The sequence below is a fragment of the Bactrocera oleae genome, chromosome 6 (assembly GCF_042242935.1).
Source record: "Bactrocera oleae isolate idBacOlea1 chromosome 6, idBacOlea1, whole genome shotgun sequence".
Taxonomy (NCBI): Eukaryota; Metazoa; Arthropoda; class Insecta; order Diptera; family Tephritidae; genus Bactrocera; species Bactrocera oleae.
In genome coordinates this window covers 66520634-66534863 of record NC_091540.1, presented here as the reverse complement: position 1 = coordinate 66534863, position 14230 = coordinate 66520634, and the positions used below count along the sequence as shown (strand labels likewise).

General features: G+C 33.1%; 1 protein-coding gene across 5 annotated transcripts in view; it reads right to left on the bottom strand.

The window, feature by feature from the left end:
• JIL-1 (JIL-1 kinase) overlaps positions 1-14230 on the bottom strand; it is a 42464-nt gene that overhangs the window by 17307 nt on the left and 10927 nt on the right. For all 5 annotated transcript variants that reach the window (XM_014247539.3, XM_036364254.2, XM_036364253.2 and 2 more), the window contains 2 exons: positions 6971-7039; positions 5463-5596 (listed from right to left, as the gene is read on the bottom strand). In XM_014247539.3, coding sequence (XP_014103014.2) covers positions 5463-5596; positions 6971-7039 — 203 coding nt within the window. The remainder of the gene's footprint in view (positions 1-5462; positions 5597-6970; positions 7040-14230) is intronic.

Here is a 14230-nt window from a genome sequence, read left to right as displayed (position 1 = left end):
CTGTTTACTATTGCGACAAAACTTGCAAATGAATAAATTTGAAAGCGTTTGATAAATTTAAAATTCTGAATAAAGTATACTAAAGTTTGAGTTCCGTTATTTTAGTTTTTATTTTATTGGAAGAGGAAATCAACGAAAATATTAAAAGGAAGATATTAAAATAACACAGTAATTCACGTGATACACCAGGACAATCACATGTGAAATTTGGCTTGTATTATCACATTATCGATACAATTTCTGTTTCGAACGGCAAACCAATAATATCTGAGTTCACATGACACCTGCTACATTTTTTTATCGGTTTCAATTCTGATTCCGGAGCACATAAGTGATTGTCCTATGAAAATGAAGGTTTAAAGTGCGGTTATTCGTAAAAATAAAATCAGTGGGTTTATCAACAAAGATTCCCAGATATTCTTATGATTTACTATAACTCTGCTGTCGAATCTTTTATCTCTTCTACCAGTATGGTGCCACGATCAATGATTCGTCAGGCTAAGACTCCAATAATTTTTGTGCACTTCAAAGTCTCATAAAATGTAACAGGTTTCACCTTGAAATAGTGTGATAAGCAACAGCTAACTGGCGAATAGCTATTCCCTGCGATTCTAGGCCAGCATCTTAGTCGAAAGTTAAGCTTAGTAGCTTTGACTGTAGCTATTGCTGATCCCTTCTGGGAATTCCATCTGACTGACCCGGATTGATCCCTTTAAACTGCGCGCGCACAATGAAACGACACAATTTTTATCCTAGATTGGCACAACCTTTTTTTTTACGTTTGTGTGAAATTTGATCTCTAAATGTCAATTAGATTGTGTTTTACCATGGAAGAAATTAAGCAACGAGTTTGCTTGAGAGTCGGAAAGATAGCAGAGAATCACCACATCACTTATGGATCGACTCAACACATTTTGATTAATATTTTGGGTATGAAGCGTGTCAATGCTAGACATGGTAGCTAGACATGGTTGAGTAGAAATCGGTCCAAAAATTAGTCGAAAACGAAAAACAAAAATTCTGCCCATCCCAACCCAGCCTTATATCTAGTGTCTGGAAACATGTATGAAGCTTGGGCTTGCTTGTATTGGCTCCGGAGCAAGGGATAATAAAGATTTGTATTGAAATAAAAGAAATGTTTATTTTTCCTGTTAGTCCGGGTCAAAATTGATCAACAGGTATTTTTTTTTTTGTTGTTAAACGCGTAAAAGAAAGTAAAAATGGAAACAGAAATGCATATACAAAACCAAAGCGAAGTAATGGCGAATCTGCGATTTGCACATGTGTTTACACGTGTACAGATGTAGATAACTGTTTATGTAAATGTTTGTTTGTACTATTAAAAAGTTTTGTAATTTCAGCGTTGTTACAAATTTTCCCAGTTTACTGTTGATACTAGCGACATGTGCATTTAAGTATACATGTAGATGCATAGCTATGTACATATATTTATGCATACAAATGTTCTACAAATTAGTTGCTAGTTACGAAGTTAGCACATTACTGTAATCATTACTTGCAAAATAAGTAAAAGCTGTCAACAACGTCGTTTTATTTTCCCCATCGTACATTAAGCCACACTTTTGCAGGCGCCAATACAACGACGAAATTAATCTCGCTACAATATACAATAATAACAAAAATGCCAGCAAAAGTTTGGGAACATAACGCTCTCAGAGATTGACAAGACGCACCAACACAAACGAAGGCCATAACAGCAATGTGAACAAGTTACTTCATCATTTTTATTGCAACTCTTGCTTAGCGCTCATTTGCAGTTTATAGTCTCCGTTTTAGACTTGATTCGTAGCTTAAATGTGCTAACTGTTTATTTGTTAACTTGATTGGTTGGTTAGTGTTCTCTCATCATTTTCTTATATTTATATCTAAAATGTACATATATATGTATTATACTATATACTTATGCATGTATGTATTATATGTGTGCTTCTATTACATACACACAATTTTTTTAGTTTGTAGATTACATCTATTTCTCTTCAAGCTTTCCGCCAATAATCATACTTTTACTTGATACATACAAACATAGAAATGTACTTTTGTATTTTTTTGCTGCTGCTGTGTAACTGGCTGTTGCTAGTGCCGGTATTCGATGCATTGCTTGTGTTAGTATAATTGGACATATACAGAAATATATGTATATGTATGTGTATAAACGCCGCCAGCGGTAAAACTCACCGAAATGTGGGTCAACTTGGAATAATGCCTATCAAAACTTCGCTCCAATGCTTCAACACGTGTATGTACATATGTATTGAAATATATAAGCAAACAAGTGTATATAACATGTTAACCTCTAAAGCGACAGAACTCAATATCACCGATTTTCAGAATCAAGTTAATAGCTTATATTTATCATACTTGGGTATGTCCATATATATAAATGAAAATACATTGCTAAATAAGTGTGAGCAAAACAATTTGTTAAGTAAAATAGCACGTGAACGTTAAGTATCTGATTATGCTAACAAGTTTAGCTATAATTATACATTTATCACTGCATGTTTTCGAATAATTTTTTGAATATTTATGCGTTTGTGATCGGTGATAGAAATATGTACAATCTAATTTTCTTTTGCTATGTTTACAATACTTAAAATATTTCATACTTGAAAATTTATTTATAATTTGCATAATTTGTAATTTTAAATTTTGAGGATATGACAGTAAACAAGCTTAACAATTTTCAAGGTTCGCATTAATTATTGCGGGTCAACCAAGAGTCAAAGGCTAGTACTTGCGTAACATAAACCCCCAAGCCATAAGTATATTTGATAAAGTAAATTTTAGAATACGTCATATGATGACGTCAAAAAAGTAGTATTCACTCAAAAATTTAGAGATCAAAGTGACAAATCTATGAAAGAAAAACGCGTATATTGTGTTGAAGAAATTTGTTAATGTCAAAATTATCTGTCACGCAGTAAACACAAGTTCAGAAAACATGATTGTAATAATAAACATAAAAAGTTATTTTTTCGTAAAATCAGGACCATATAACTCACGATTATGCTAAGAAAAGAAAAAATTTAAAAACCAATTATGGTTGCTCCTCCTTCCTATCTCACGTTGAAGACATTTATACGTGATTTTAAAGAAGCGTACCCAATTGTGAAAAAACACAGCAGATTTATCTCCTTCTCCCGCTATTACCAAGTGATTACATACATATGTTTCGTTTGACGACTTTTTAGTAATTTATGGGTTTTGATGAGAAGAAGCTCTTGTTTGTATTATTGATAGGTATATAGTGTTTGTGACTTATTATCTTAAGAGAAACAACTACTGTCAAACATACTACATTAGATACGCCCCTTTCTGGGAGGCTGTTTAAAATTTGTATGAAGAAAGCTTGGCAGTATTTGTAATTGTGGTACCAGTAGCAAATATACTTATTAACAGACTTTGCCTTAAAAAAATTTATCGTGTTACCAAAACTAAATAGACTTAGAAAAGAAGTTAAGGTATATATCGAATGCAGATGCAGAATATTTTCCGAAAATTTTAAATTGATTCGTCAAAAAATTTCGGATATGAGCGTATTTGTAAGAAGTGTTTAACATAGTTAACCCCCTCATAAAATTTTAAGCGTGTTTCGAAACGTAGATTCAGAATCGGTTCGTAGATATATTTGTCAGGTAATGGTCGAAGGAATCAAATTTTTGATAATAATTTGGGCTTTTAAGTCACTCGTAAGTGTTAATTTTTTTTAGAAAAAATATATTGTTTTTGGAAGCCCTCATTTTGTCAAAAATCAAAATTTCGCATAGTCCTCATTCTCACCGCCAGGTAGCTTTTTTCGGAGGTTCTGCTGGAGATCGGCAACGGGGTCAAGGAAATCCAATTTTTTTCAAAATTTATCGCGGATTATTAATGTACATTAAATTATGTGAGTGTACAATATTCTTACTTATTTATTAAATAAAATGCCTCTTCAAAAAAACAAATTTACGAAAAAACGCGTCATTTCTGACATGCAAGTGGAAATAACCCCTTTACCAGAGTCCAAATAGAAAATATTGGATGAACTTAATACTTTGAAGCTGTACAATGAGTAATGTTAAATAATTAAATTAAAAAAAAAATCAAAGACCAACTGTTTAATCATACATAGCCACACAAAACAATATAAAGAATTATGGATTTTCCACAAGCAGTCGCTCTCTGCAATAACTGAGCTTCAGTGAAAATTATTACAACATGATGAGAAGGCGCACTTGCCACACTCATTTCGTCTGAACGAGTGGTAAATATACGTACAAACATACATATGTCCACATGTAGTATACTATATTGCTTGGTAACACTTTTAACAACTTGGCGTTTATATGTGCTCACTTGGCTGAAAACGAAGACCTAAGAACCGGCATATTACCACACAATCACTCACACATAGGTATACCAGCAACCTGTACTCTGACGTATGTTGGAGCAGTGTGCCACACTTTTACGTTCAATTATCATAAATACCGGTAAAAGGTAACGGGACTCAATATAACTCAACCGGAATCCAAAGACAACACAAAAATGCGTAAAAAAGTACAAAATCAAAGTAGTGAAAAGCCGAAGTATGGCAAACAAGCAAAGCGAAATCACATGAAATCAGCCAAGAAAATAAGGCGAAGTAAGCAAAGCTTAAGAATACCCAAGAGAAATGAAGATCGTGTAACTGAAATGGGGGAAAAAGTCTTGTTGGCATAACTGGAATTGGCAGCAAAAGCAGTAAAACATGACTGTGCACATATGAAATACTATATAAAAAGCAAAACGAAAAAAACATGGCTAAAAGAGCAGCACACAGAATTTGACTCGAAATTTCGGTATAAAGTACTGTCAGTAAGTCATATGTGGTAAAATATGAAATATGAAAGTACGTAAAGAACTAAAAAGTAGAAAGTATGTATGTATATAAATATACGCCCATCATACTTTCTATAGTGAGATATCGGGTAAATAAACTGTTATAAAGTTGTTGGTTTTTATAAAAGTAAACCAATTTAAGGTTATGTTCTCTCAATGATTTCAAAAATTTATAAATTTTATAAAAAGAATTAGAATATTTTCGAATATTATTCGACGTATATATGCACGTATTCATACAAATGATTGTCAAAATTTTATTAAACCATAATTACAAAATTATCTTTGATTACTTTTTACAGAGTTTGCCGTTTCTATAAGTGCATTTCGTTTGTATGTACATATATCGATTATATTAATTTTATAAAAATAAATTTAAAGTCAAAAAAATTTACATAAATGGTCTCAAAAGTATTTTAAAAATATTTTTTAAGGCAGGGGCATCAATATGTAGCTGATGATGAGAGAATCACCTTTCTGCGAAATCATTTCTTCTTATTTATGTATTTTTTATAATGTTCTTTTGTCTACTAATAACACACTCATGTACATATTTATATATATAGGTACAATACACTCACTTGTCGTTCGGTTGTGGTATGTTCGGCTGTCTTCTTTTTCTGCACCACCGTATCCTTCTTTAACACCTTCATGGCATACAATGTCATATCATCATCGCCACCAATCTTACGCACGAGAAACACTTTACCGTAAGCTGAAAGAAAAATATGCAAAATATCAGCACAGTGCATTCGTAGGGCATTGTATAATTCAAAACTACAAAAACAAAAATAAAGTACATATATGAATTTGTATTATATTGCTAATAGTAATATTTAATTTTTAAGTATTTCTCACCGGAAACGTGGGCAATTCGACTGCGTGGGTAAACAGTGCTGGGCAACTAAACAGACCTAATACATAATAAATAATCAGCTTAGAGAAATTGTATAATCAACCAATTAGGTTCGCTTTCTGATATAATAAATTTTCGGTTTAATTAATTTAATTATTTAAAAAATTATTCTTTCAATTTAGTTAACTAGCAAGAGTTCAAAATTGTCTCCAAAAACTCAATTGTGTTCGAAAATATTTACATACATACATAATTCCATATAATTTAATGTAAACATTGAAACATAATTTGAGTGTCAAATTTTACAATATTTCTATCACAAAACATACATTTTTGGTAACGAATAATTTACAAAATAAAAAAAATTTCGAAAACAAAGTTCTCAACTATTCTCAGTTAGGAGAACCATTTTTTATCAACTATATTATGAGAAACATCATATAACCAACCTTATAAATATCACATTTATAGCTTTTGTAGATTTTTTACAGGATTTTAAACCAAGGTTCAAATACATTTATTGGATCAAAAAATTATTGCATAAGCAAAAAGACAAAGAAGACTCAGTTCAACACGCTGAACATTTAGATATATATTTGATAGTCTCTATGTTTCTTAACCGGTGTACAAACTTCTTGGTAAACTTAATTTACCCTTTACAGGGTAGGAAAAGACTAACATTTATATTAAGGGGACATTCTAGTCTAGCAATAAAAAAGTCTCGCTTTTTTTGTATTTTCAAAGTTTAACTATTCAAGAATATGTCTACAAGAGGATTTTTCAAAATGCAAATTATTTTCGCCGGAACGGAAACTCAAAACTCTCTTTTTCAAAACGATACCACGATTTCCCGGGTTCTACTGAACCGATTTACCTCAAATTTGTAGAGAGTCTTATATGTCTGGAACAAGCCATTTCCCCAAATTTCAATTTTTATTTTTAAAATATTGGAAAACCGCAAAAAAAGGGGTACAAAAATTATTGCCTTTTTTCGCCACTTCAAAAATTACCTGAAATTTATTGCTCTAGACTAGAATACCCTCTTAATCAATTGACTCGCGAAACTATAACCTCAAATAAAATAAAAATTAACCACGACTATTTAATTATCCTACGCTGTATCTAACCTCTATTTGTTTGCTTGTGTTTATATATACACATATGTAGGTATATATTTCTATGATTTACACACCAACAATATGTAAGCATGTAGATTGTATAGTGACAACTTACCCCCAGTTCCGAGCACACGTATCAGCTTGAAATGTGACAAATTCACTTTTTCCTCTTCCGTTGCTGTACCTATGAAAATACAGAAAAAAGTTATGTAATTTAATGAAGGAGTTACACCAAACAATATGCAAGTCAACTGTGTAAAAGGGGGAGACATTTAAAACAAATTTATATATTTACAATATAACTTATGTTAAGTGTGGTAAATAATTGTATTAAAGTGCGTTGAGTTTGTGTTGTTTGTAATCGATAGGAATATGAAGACGTGTATAACCGAGGGATAGAGAACGGAAATGGGTATACATACACGTAGTTCAATTTAATTAGACCAGGACCCAATGTAATTAAAATTCATAAGGGTATATATTTTAAATACAATACATGTTTGACTTTAGCTCGTATTTAGTCTTCTAAACTGAGCGGGCCTCTGCTGTTTTTTAAGCCTGAATTTTAGTCAAAACTTTAGTCTTTCGTTTCGTTTTAAAAAATATTATATTTACATATCTACATATAGTCATAGTTTGCGAAAGCTCTGTGCAAAGAGTGTACCGCGCAAACTTACAATTAAGACATTGCAACGAGTCCCAAATCTATCACAACCATGGCGAAATTGCTTCCACATTAACCACATTTTCCGGAACTGACAGTCAGCGACTCTTTTCGGCCCTCTGACTTCAAAAGAATGCAATAATTACTGATACTACCAAATCACTCTAATCGGCGTATCGTCCTCGATTGCAACTACGAGCAATCCGATAACTACTTAGCCTCAATGTCTATCTACACCAGAGACCAAAAAAAGTCGAAACAGTGGAGTCCACCCTCTACATATAGTAATAGTGTGCGAAACCGTGATGAATACTGATATTACGAAGTTAGAAGATCAACTACGAGGGGGATCCGATAAGTACTTAGCCTCACCGCGTAAGAAGCGTACAGAAAACAGAAGGATAAGTAATACGTTAGAGTTACTCAAGTTATTAACATACTCAGGGGTTATTCCAGTGGAAATAAAAATGTTGTAGTAAAGCTTTGAGAATCAAAAACAACGATTAACAAGTAGGAAGGGCTAAGTTCGGATGTAACCGAACATTTTATACTCTCGCAAAGTCAAATGGTATACTCGTTTGAGATTTCTTTGTGGATTGACTGATATTTTCGGTAGAAGGTCAACTATAGGCACTGGGGTCCACATATTCAGTACCTAGGGGCTTGAACAGTTTTGGTTCGATTTAGAGAATTTTTGGTCACAAGGTGGCATACTTTAAATGGAATATTCACGCAAAGTTTTCCCCCGATATAATCATTGTTGCTTGATTTGCATAGTGGAAAGTGAAAGAATCAAGTGGTATTTAAAATGGTGTCATATGGAAAATAGGCGTGGTTGTAATCCGATTTCGCCCATTTTCGCACTATGACATAGAAACATGAAAAGAACGTTACGCACCGAATTTGGTTGAAATCGGTTAAGCAGATCTCAAGATATGGGTTTTCACCTAAAAGTGGGCTGTGCCACGCCCACTGTCTAATTTTGAACGCGGTTCCTATAAAGTCATCTTATACCATCTCAGAGATAAAATTTAATGTCTCTGGCGTGTTTAGTGCTTGATTTATCGCGCTTTTAGTAGTTTTTAACAGTACCGTTATATGGGGAGTGGGCGGAGTTGCCACCCGATTGCAACTATTTTCACACTGTCAATAGAAGTGCTAAAAACATTTGCTTCTAGTGAATTTTGTTATTATAGCATTAGCGGTTTAGGAGATATGCACATTAAACCTATTAGGGGCGGGACCACGCCCACTTTAAAAAAAAAAGTTCTAACTGCAGATGCCCTGTGATCCTGTGTACCAAATAACAGTCTTGTATCTTATTGCGGAGCTTAGTTATGGCAAGTTATTTGTTTTTGATTAATGGCGTTTTGTGGGCGTGGCAGTGGTCCGATTACGCCCATCTGCAATACCAACCGTCTCACGGTACCAAGAAACATGTCTACCAAGTTTCATAAAGATATCTCAATTTTTACTCAAGTTAGAGCTTGTACGGACAGACAGTCACCCGGATTTCAACTCGTCTCTTCATCCTGATCATTTATATATATATAACCCTATATCTAACTCGATTAGCTTTAGGTGATACAAACAACCGTTAGGTGAACAAAACTATTATACTCTGTAGCAACAGGTTGCGAGAGTATAAAAATCTATACTCATAACCATCTTTCATAAAAAAGGGTTTTTTCTTATAAGATATAAAAGTAAACATAAATTTTCAATATCACAGCCCATCTTTACATATACATACACCACTTTTTCCTACCATCATGCTACCCACTTACACATTGAATAAACACGCCCAGCACCGAGTGAGCCTGCTGTGACAACTGGCTGCTGTTTTTCAATGCTAACGCGTAGGTACTATTATGCACTGATTAAAAATAAAGAAGATATTTTTAGCAATAAATGCATTAAAACGAGCCATATTCACCAGCATAGAAAGAAATGTCAAGCCGCTTGCCTGCGTGTGGGTTGAAATATACAAACATTTCATATAAAAATAAAATCGATAAGTAGCAAGGTATGTATGTATATGACTATAAGCGCCTACATTCTACTAAGTCCTTTGGGCAAATATACACCAACATACCTACTATGACAGATGGGCCAACAACAACAATGTACACGCGTTTATTTATTTATTTATGATAGTCTGTCGTCTGCATCGCTAAAGGTCAAATCAAGACAATTTATTTTTGAAGTAAAGTAGGCGAAGAATGTAGGTGCAATGGGAGTAAGCTCAACACGATATGACTGCTATATGTGTGTATTTATGTATATACTCGTTAATAGACTCGCGTATGTACATATGTAGTTTGTCTGCAACTATTGTGGTGTTATCATGAAATTTCGATGTGTTTGCTGTTCATCAATTGACAGAAATGTGCGCGGCAATGGCTCAAGGACACAGTCTGCATGTGGCATTCAACTTGTACGAAAGAAAACACTGCATGCTTCATTTCATATTTTCCATTGCGCGTAGAGACAGACAAATCCAAAATATTTCGACACATATGCATATAAAACGCACAACTTGTCAATTTGTGGTAAGCACATTTCTTATGCAAAAACTTTTTCGCACACTCATACATATGTACATACATACATACTTGTACATATGTTTGTCTGTAAATCGTTTCTATCGCTAATTTCGCAGCTTAAGTGGCAGAGGCTTGAGTATACTTTAGCATTCTTACTTTCATTTTCTGACAGTGTACTCAATTTCTATTTTTCACCTTTAAAAGCCCGAGAGTCACGCACTCATACAAATGCAAATTTAGTGCTAAAAATTTTGCACAGTAAAACTCATGGTCATTGGTTGATTGGCTGCCGAAGAAACAACCGAAGTAGTACAGCAACAGCCTTGGCGTGCCGTGCAAGGTAAAATGAGTAAGGACGATATAATCGCGTGCATACAAACATCTGACTCATGCAAAGGTCATTAACATGGAACCGCAGAAAAGTCAATGTGCCACATATATTATAATTGCTTGCGTCCATTTTTTGAGCCAGTAGACTTTAAAGAGGCTTAGCAGCAAATACAACTTTAAGTAAAATACGTACGTACGTAGATACATATACTTATATGAAAGTACATACAAAATAGATAAAAGTGACGGCTCGGTAAAAAAACTATAACTAAAATAGCCATTTAAGTATTTCTAAAAATTTTAGACCCGGAAATGATCAGTAAAAACATTAAGAAACCTCGGAAACGAAGCTTCTAAAAAAGCTTAAGCTGTTTGGACGAGTTTTAAAACTAGCAATAAAATAAGAAGCTATAATACCCTTCAGAAATGTAAAAGTTATGGCAACTATATGATATCTGATCTGGTCCGATCTGAACAATTTATTCCGAGTTTGTTGCTTTGGACAATAATCTATGTCAAACATCGTGAAGCTATCTTGTCAAATTAAAAAGTTTTCCATTAAAGACTTGGTTTTGATCTATAAGTTTTTAAGGCAGCTATATCCAACTGTGGTCCGATACCGTCTAGAGTTTTTGAGACATCGGTCTAAAATTTTACTACCCAAAAAGCTGCTTATTGCGTTTATACAGACAAACGGAGAGACAGACATTACTAAATCCATTTAGCTCGTCATGCTGATTTCATAGCTTCTCCGACGTTTTTTTGCCGGCCATATGATGATAGTGGAAGCAATGAGAAACTTCAGAAATAACATGGAAAAGCTGTCTTAATAAACTGTTCGGAAATGTCTCAAAACTAACATAACTCGACAATAGTTAAACAACCTCAATATGTTAATAAGTAAATAGGAGAGAAGCTCAGTTAAACATCTAGCAAAGGTTTATAAAAAAGACTTTCTAGCTTACGCTTCGATTGGGCGTATAAGCCTTTCGATGGGTCCGTAATCAAATTTACGTCACAAATTAGTTTTAGAATTCCCAGCTTCAGACTTCTCACGGTATCCTAAACCGTAAGTGTCTATAATGAAAACATTATTCAATCCAGCATTCCGCTTTGTGACATTTTGGCTATTTAGCTGTGAAAAGATTTTCATTGCCTAGTTAGAGGAATTGAGTTAAAGATCCAACGTGTGGTACTCATGTAATCAGCATACGCAAATGTCAAACCATAACGATAAACAGTCGCCTTGCTTCATAATCAAGCAATGTTCCTACGTTCTCAACCTTTTAACACAACTAAGTACTTACTTGGCAATAATCTTCATCGAATTACAGGACAGTGACCTATGTGCAACACAATTTGAACCACGAGAAAGAAAACGAAAGAAATATCAAAGTTATTCAGAGACAGGATTTAATGAGAAATATAAGTGCTTCGGGCACAGGACATGTGGAGCTGAAATTGGAGCAGCCAAACATAGACTGATGTTTTCCAACTGGTTCTAATTACGCTTTTTAAAGAGAATATTATAAAAATGTGTACATAAAAGACATAAGAATACCACCTGCCATGAAAGAGCGGGAGGTCAGCAGGCAAATCACTTTGATGAAAGGAATGTTTAAGAAGCCAACTGTCATAAAATGACACGTGAAAAGAAAGCAGAGAATAATAATGACAAAAAATGAGTGCTTGGAGAGGAAGAAAAGACAAAATGCTGGAATATTATCTCCACATGACTGTTGTTGCTTATCTGTACACCGAACGCTGCATATGGAAGGAACATTTTTAATTTATGAGGTAAAACGACAGAAAAAAAAATAACAACTTCGAGAGAATTTGCAAGCATTAGCGAAAATCTGTGGCACTAGGTAATAAATGCATATATGTAGTTATTTGGAAGGAGCGACTAAAGTTCGCTAAAGCTTTTGCTCTTTTCTTTTGCCAATAGGGCTAATTATTAAAAGATGGTAACGCCAACTTAATAAAAAATGTGTTAAATATTAATTCATAAAAACCCACAACCGTTAACTCAAAAGACAGTTTACAGTGATTTTTTGCCCCGATGATATGTAAATACTAGTGACTTGTCGTTATGTAAAACATTCAAATACAAATAGAAATATGTGATATCACGAACAGTTGCTCGTCTTCGCGTGACTTTATTTATAGGTAAGCGAGGGTAAATATATTTCTGATTGTCTACTGATTTTGCAACATGTGTGCAAACAGATGACTTTGAGTTTCATGCAAACATATACTAGATATATAAATATGTATAAAACAACAACAATAACAAGTGAGAATATTTTCAGACGCCTTTCACGTTGGTTGCTTAGGAGGATGCAGCAATGAAATACAGTTTCGGTGTTTTGTAGATAAAAGAGAATATTTATTTTTCTGATTTTCTCGCGAGAGATGCTAATAACTTAATGAGTAAATCGCTGTTTGAACATATTTTAATTACTTTTATAATAAAATAATTTGTGGAGCGTTAAGTGGAAAAAATATAATATTTTTGTTTTCCGGAATATACATATCTATTTACTGTGCAATTTATTATTTTCCAGTAAAACTATTAAAAGGGCGTTTTGCAGATAGTAAGGAAAATATAAAGCAATATGAAGTATATCAAACAGAAAACATTATGGAAATCTTTATTTCAGAATTTTTTGGAAAGAGTTGCCATCTATAAAAAAAACTACAAATTATCGCGAAACATGTCGAAAAGCCTTCCAGAAAATTGTTATCAAATCTTCAAATCATTATTTCAGAAATATTTTTGGATAGAGTTGCCACCAACTAAACTGAACTGTACAAAATATTAATAAATATGTCGGAAAGCCTTCTCAAACATCGCTACAAAATCTTAGATACAAATATATTAAGGCATATTAAGAAACAGAGTTGCCACATATCAAAAAATAATAATCTACTAAACGTAACATGGCTTTCATCTATTATATTGTGTGACGCATTATTGAAAGTTCAAAATTTTTATGTTTGATCTTAACCAACTTGAAAATGTTGTTCAATTATTATTAAAAATTTGTTTTTTATTTAAAAATAGTTTTTCATAAAAAAACTGTTTCTCTAATACTCTTCTGTTATTTTATGTATTATTGTTGTCATTTCACTACAAAAAATTATATATTCTAAAAACTTAATACAAATATTCATTAAAACCAGTAATCGAATTTATCGTGAACCAAATCTTATGCAAAGAAATTTAGGATTGTATATACACACAATTTAAAAATTTTCCACCTTTTAAGCATGGCGAAAAATGTCGTAAAACCTCCGCCGTCTAATATAATATAATAAAAATTATTTTACTGTGACAAAACCGGCGCTCTTGCCACTCTACTAAAAAGATGATTACGATGAATTAAAATGCGCATTTGTGGCGACCGCACTGACAGCGATGTTGGCTAAATGAAACGATTGCTTGCGGTTATTGCACCGCATACATTTTTCTAAATATTCTTTATTGTCTGTATTTGTATACATTTTCGATAAACTGGATCGTACACAATAGCACACCCCATAGGAAACAACTGAAACGACTTTGCATATTTCAAACAACTTAAGTGTTCACAGTTTTCTAATGTAATTTTTCGTATTCGTATATAAATGATAAATTCAAAGATTTTATTTGCATGAACTCGATAAGAAACCAGCATTCTTTTCGTACAATAAATCAAATTGTCAGCTCAAATAAATTTTATTAAAAGCACACGTGATATATTTATTAAGTAAAATAAAAGCCTTTCGGAAAAAGAGTGATATGAATTTCCATAAAAGCATTACACTCCATTTAGTCACCGACACAGTTCTT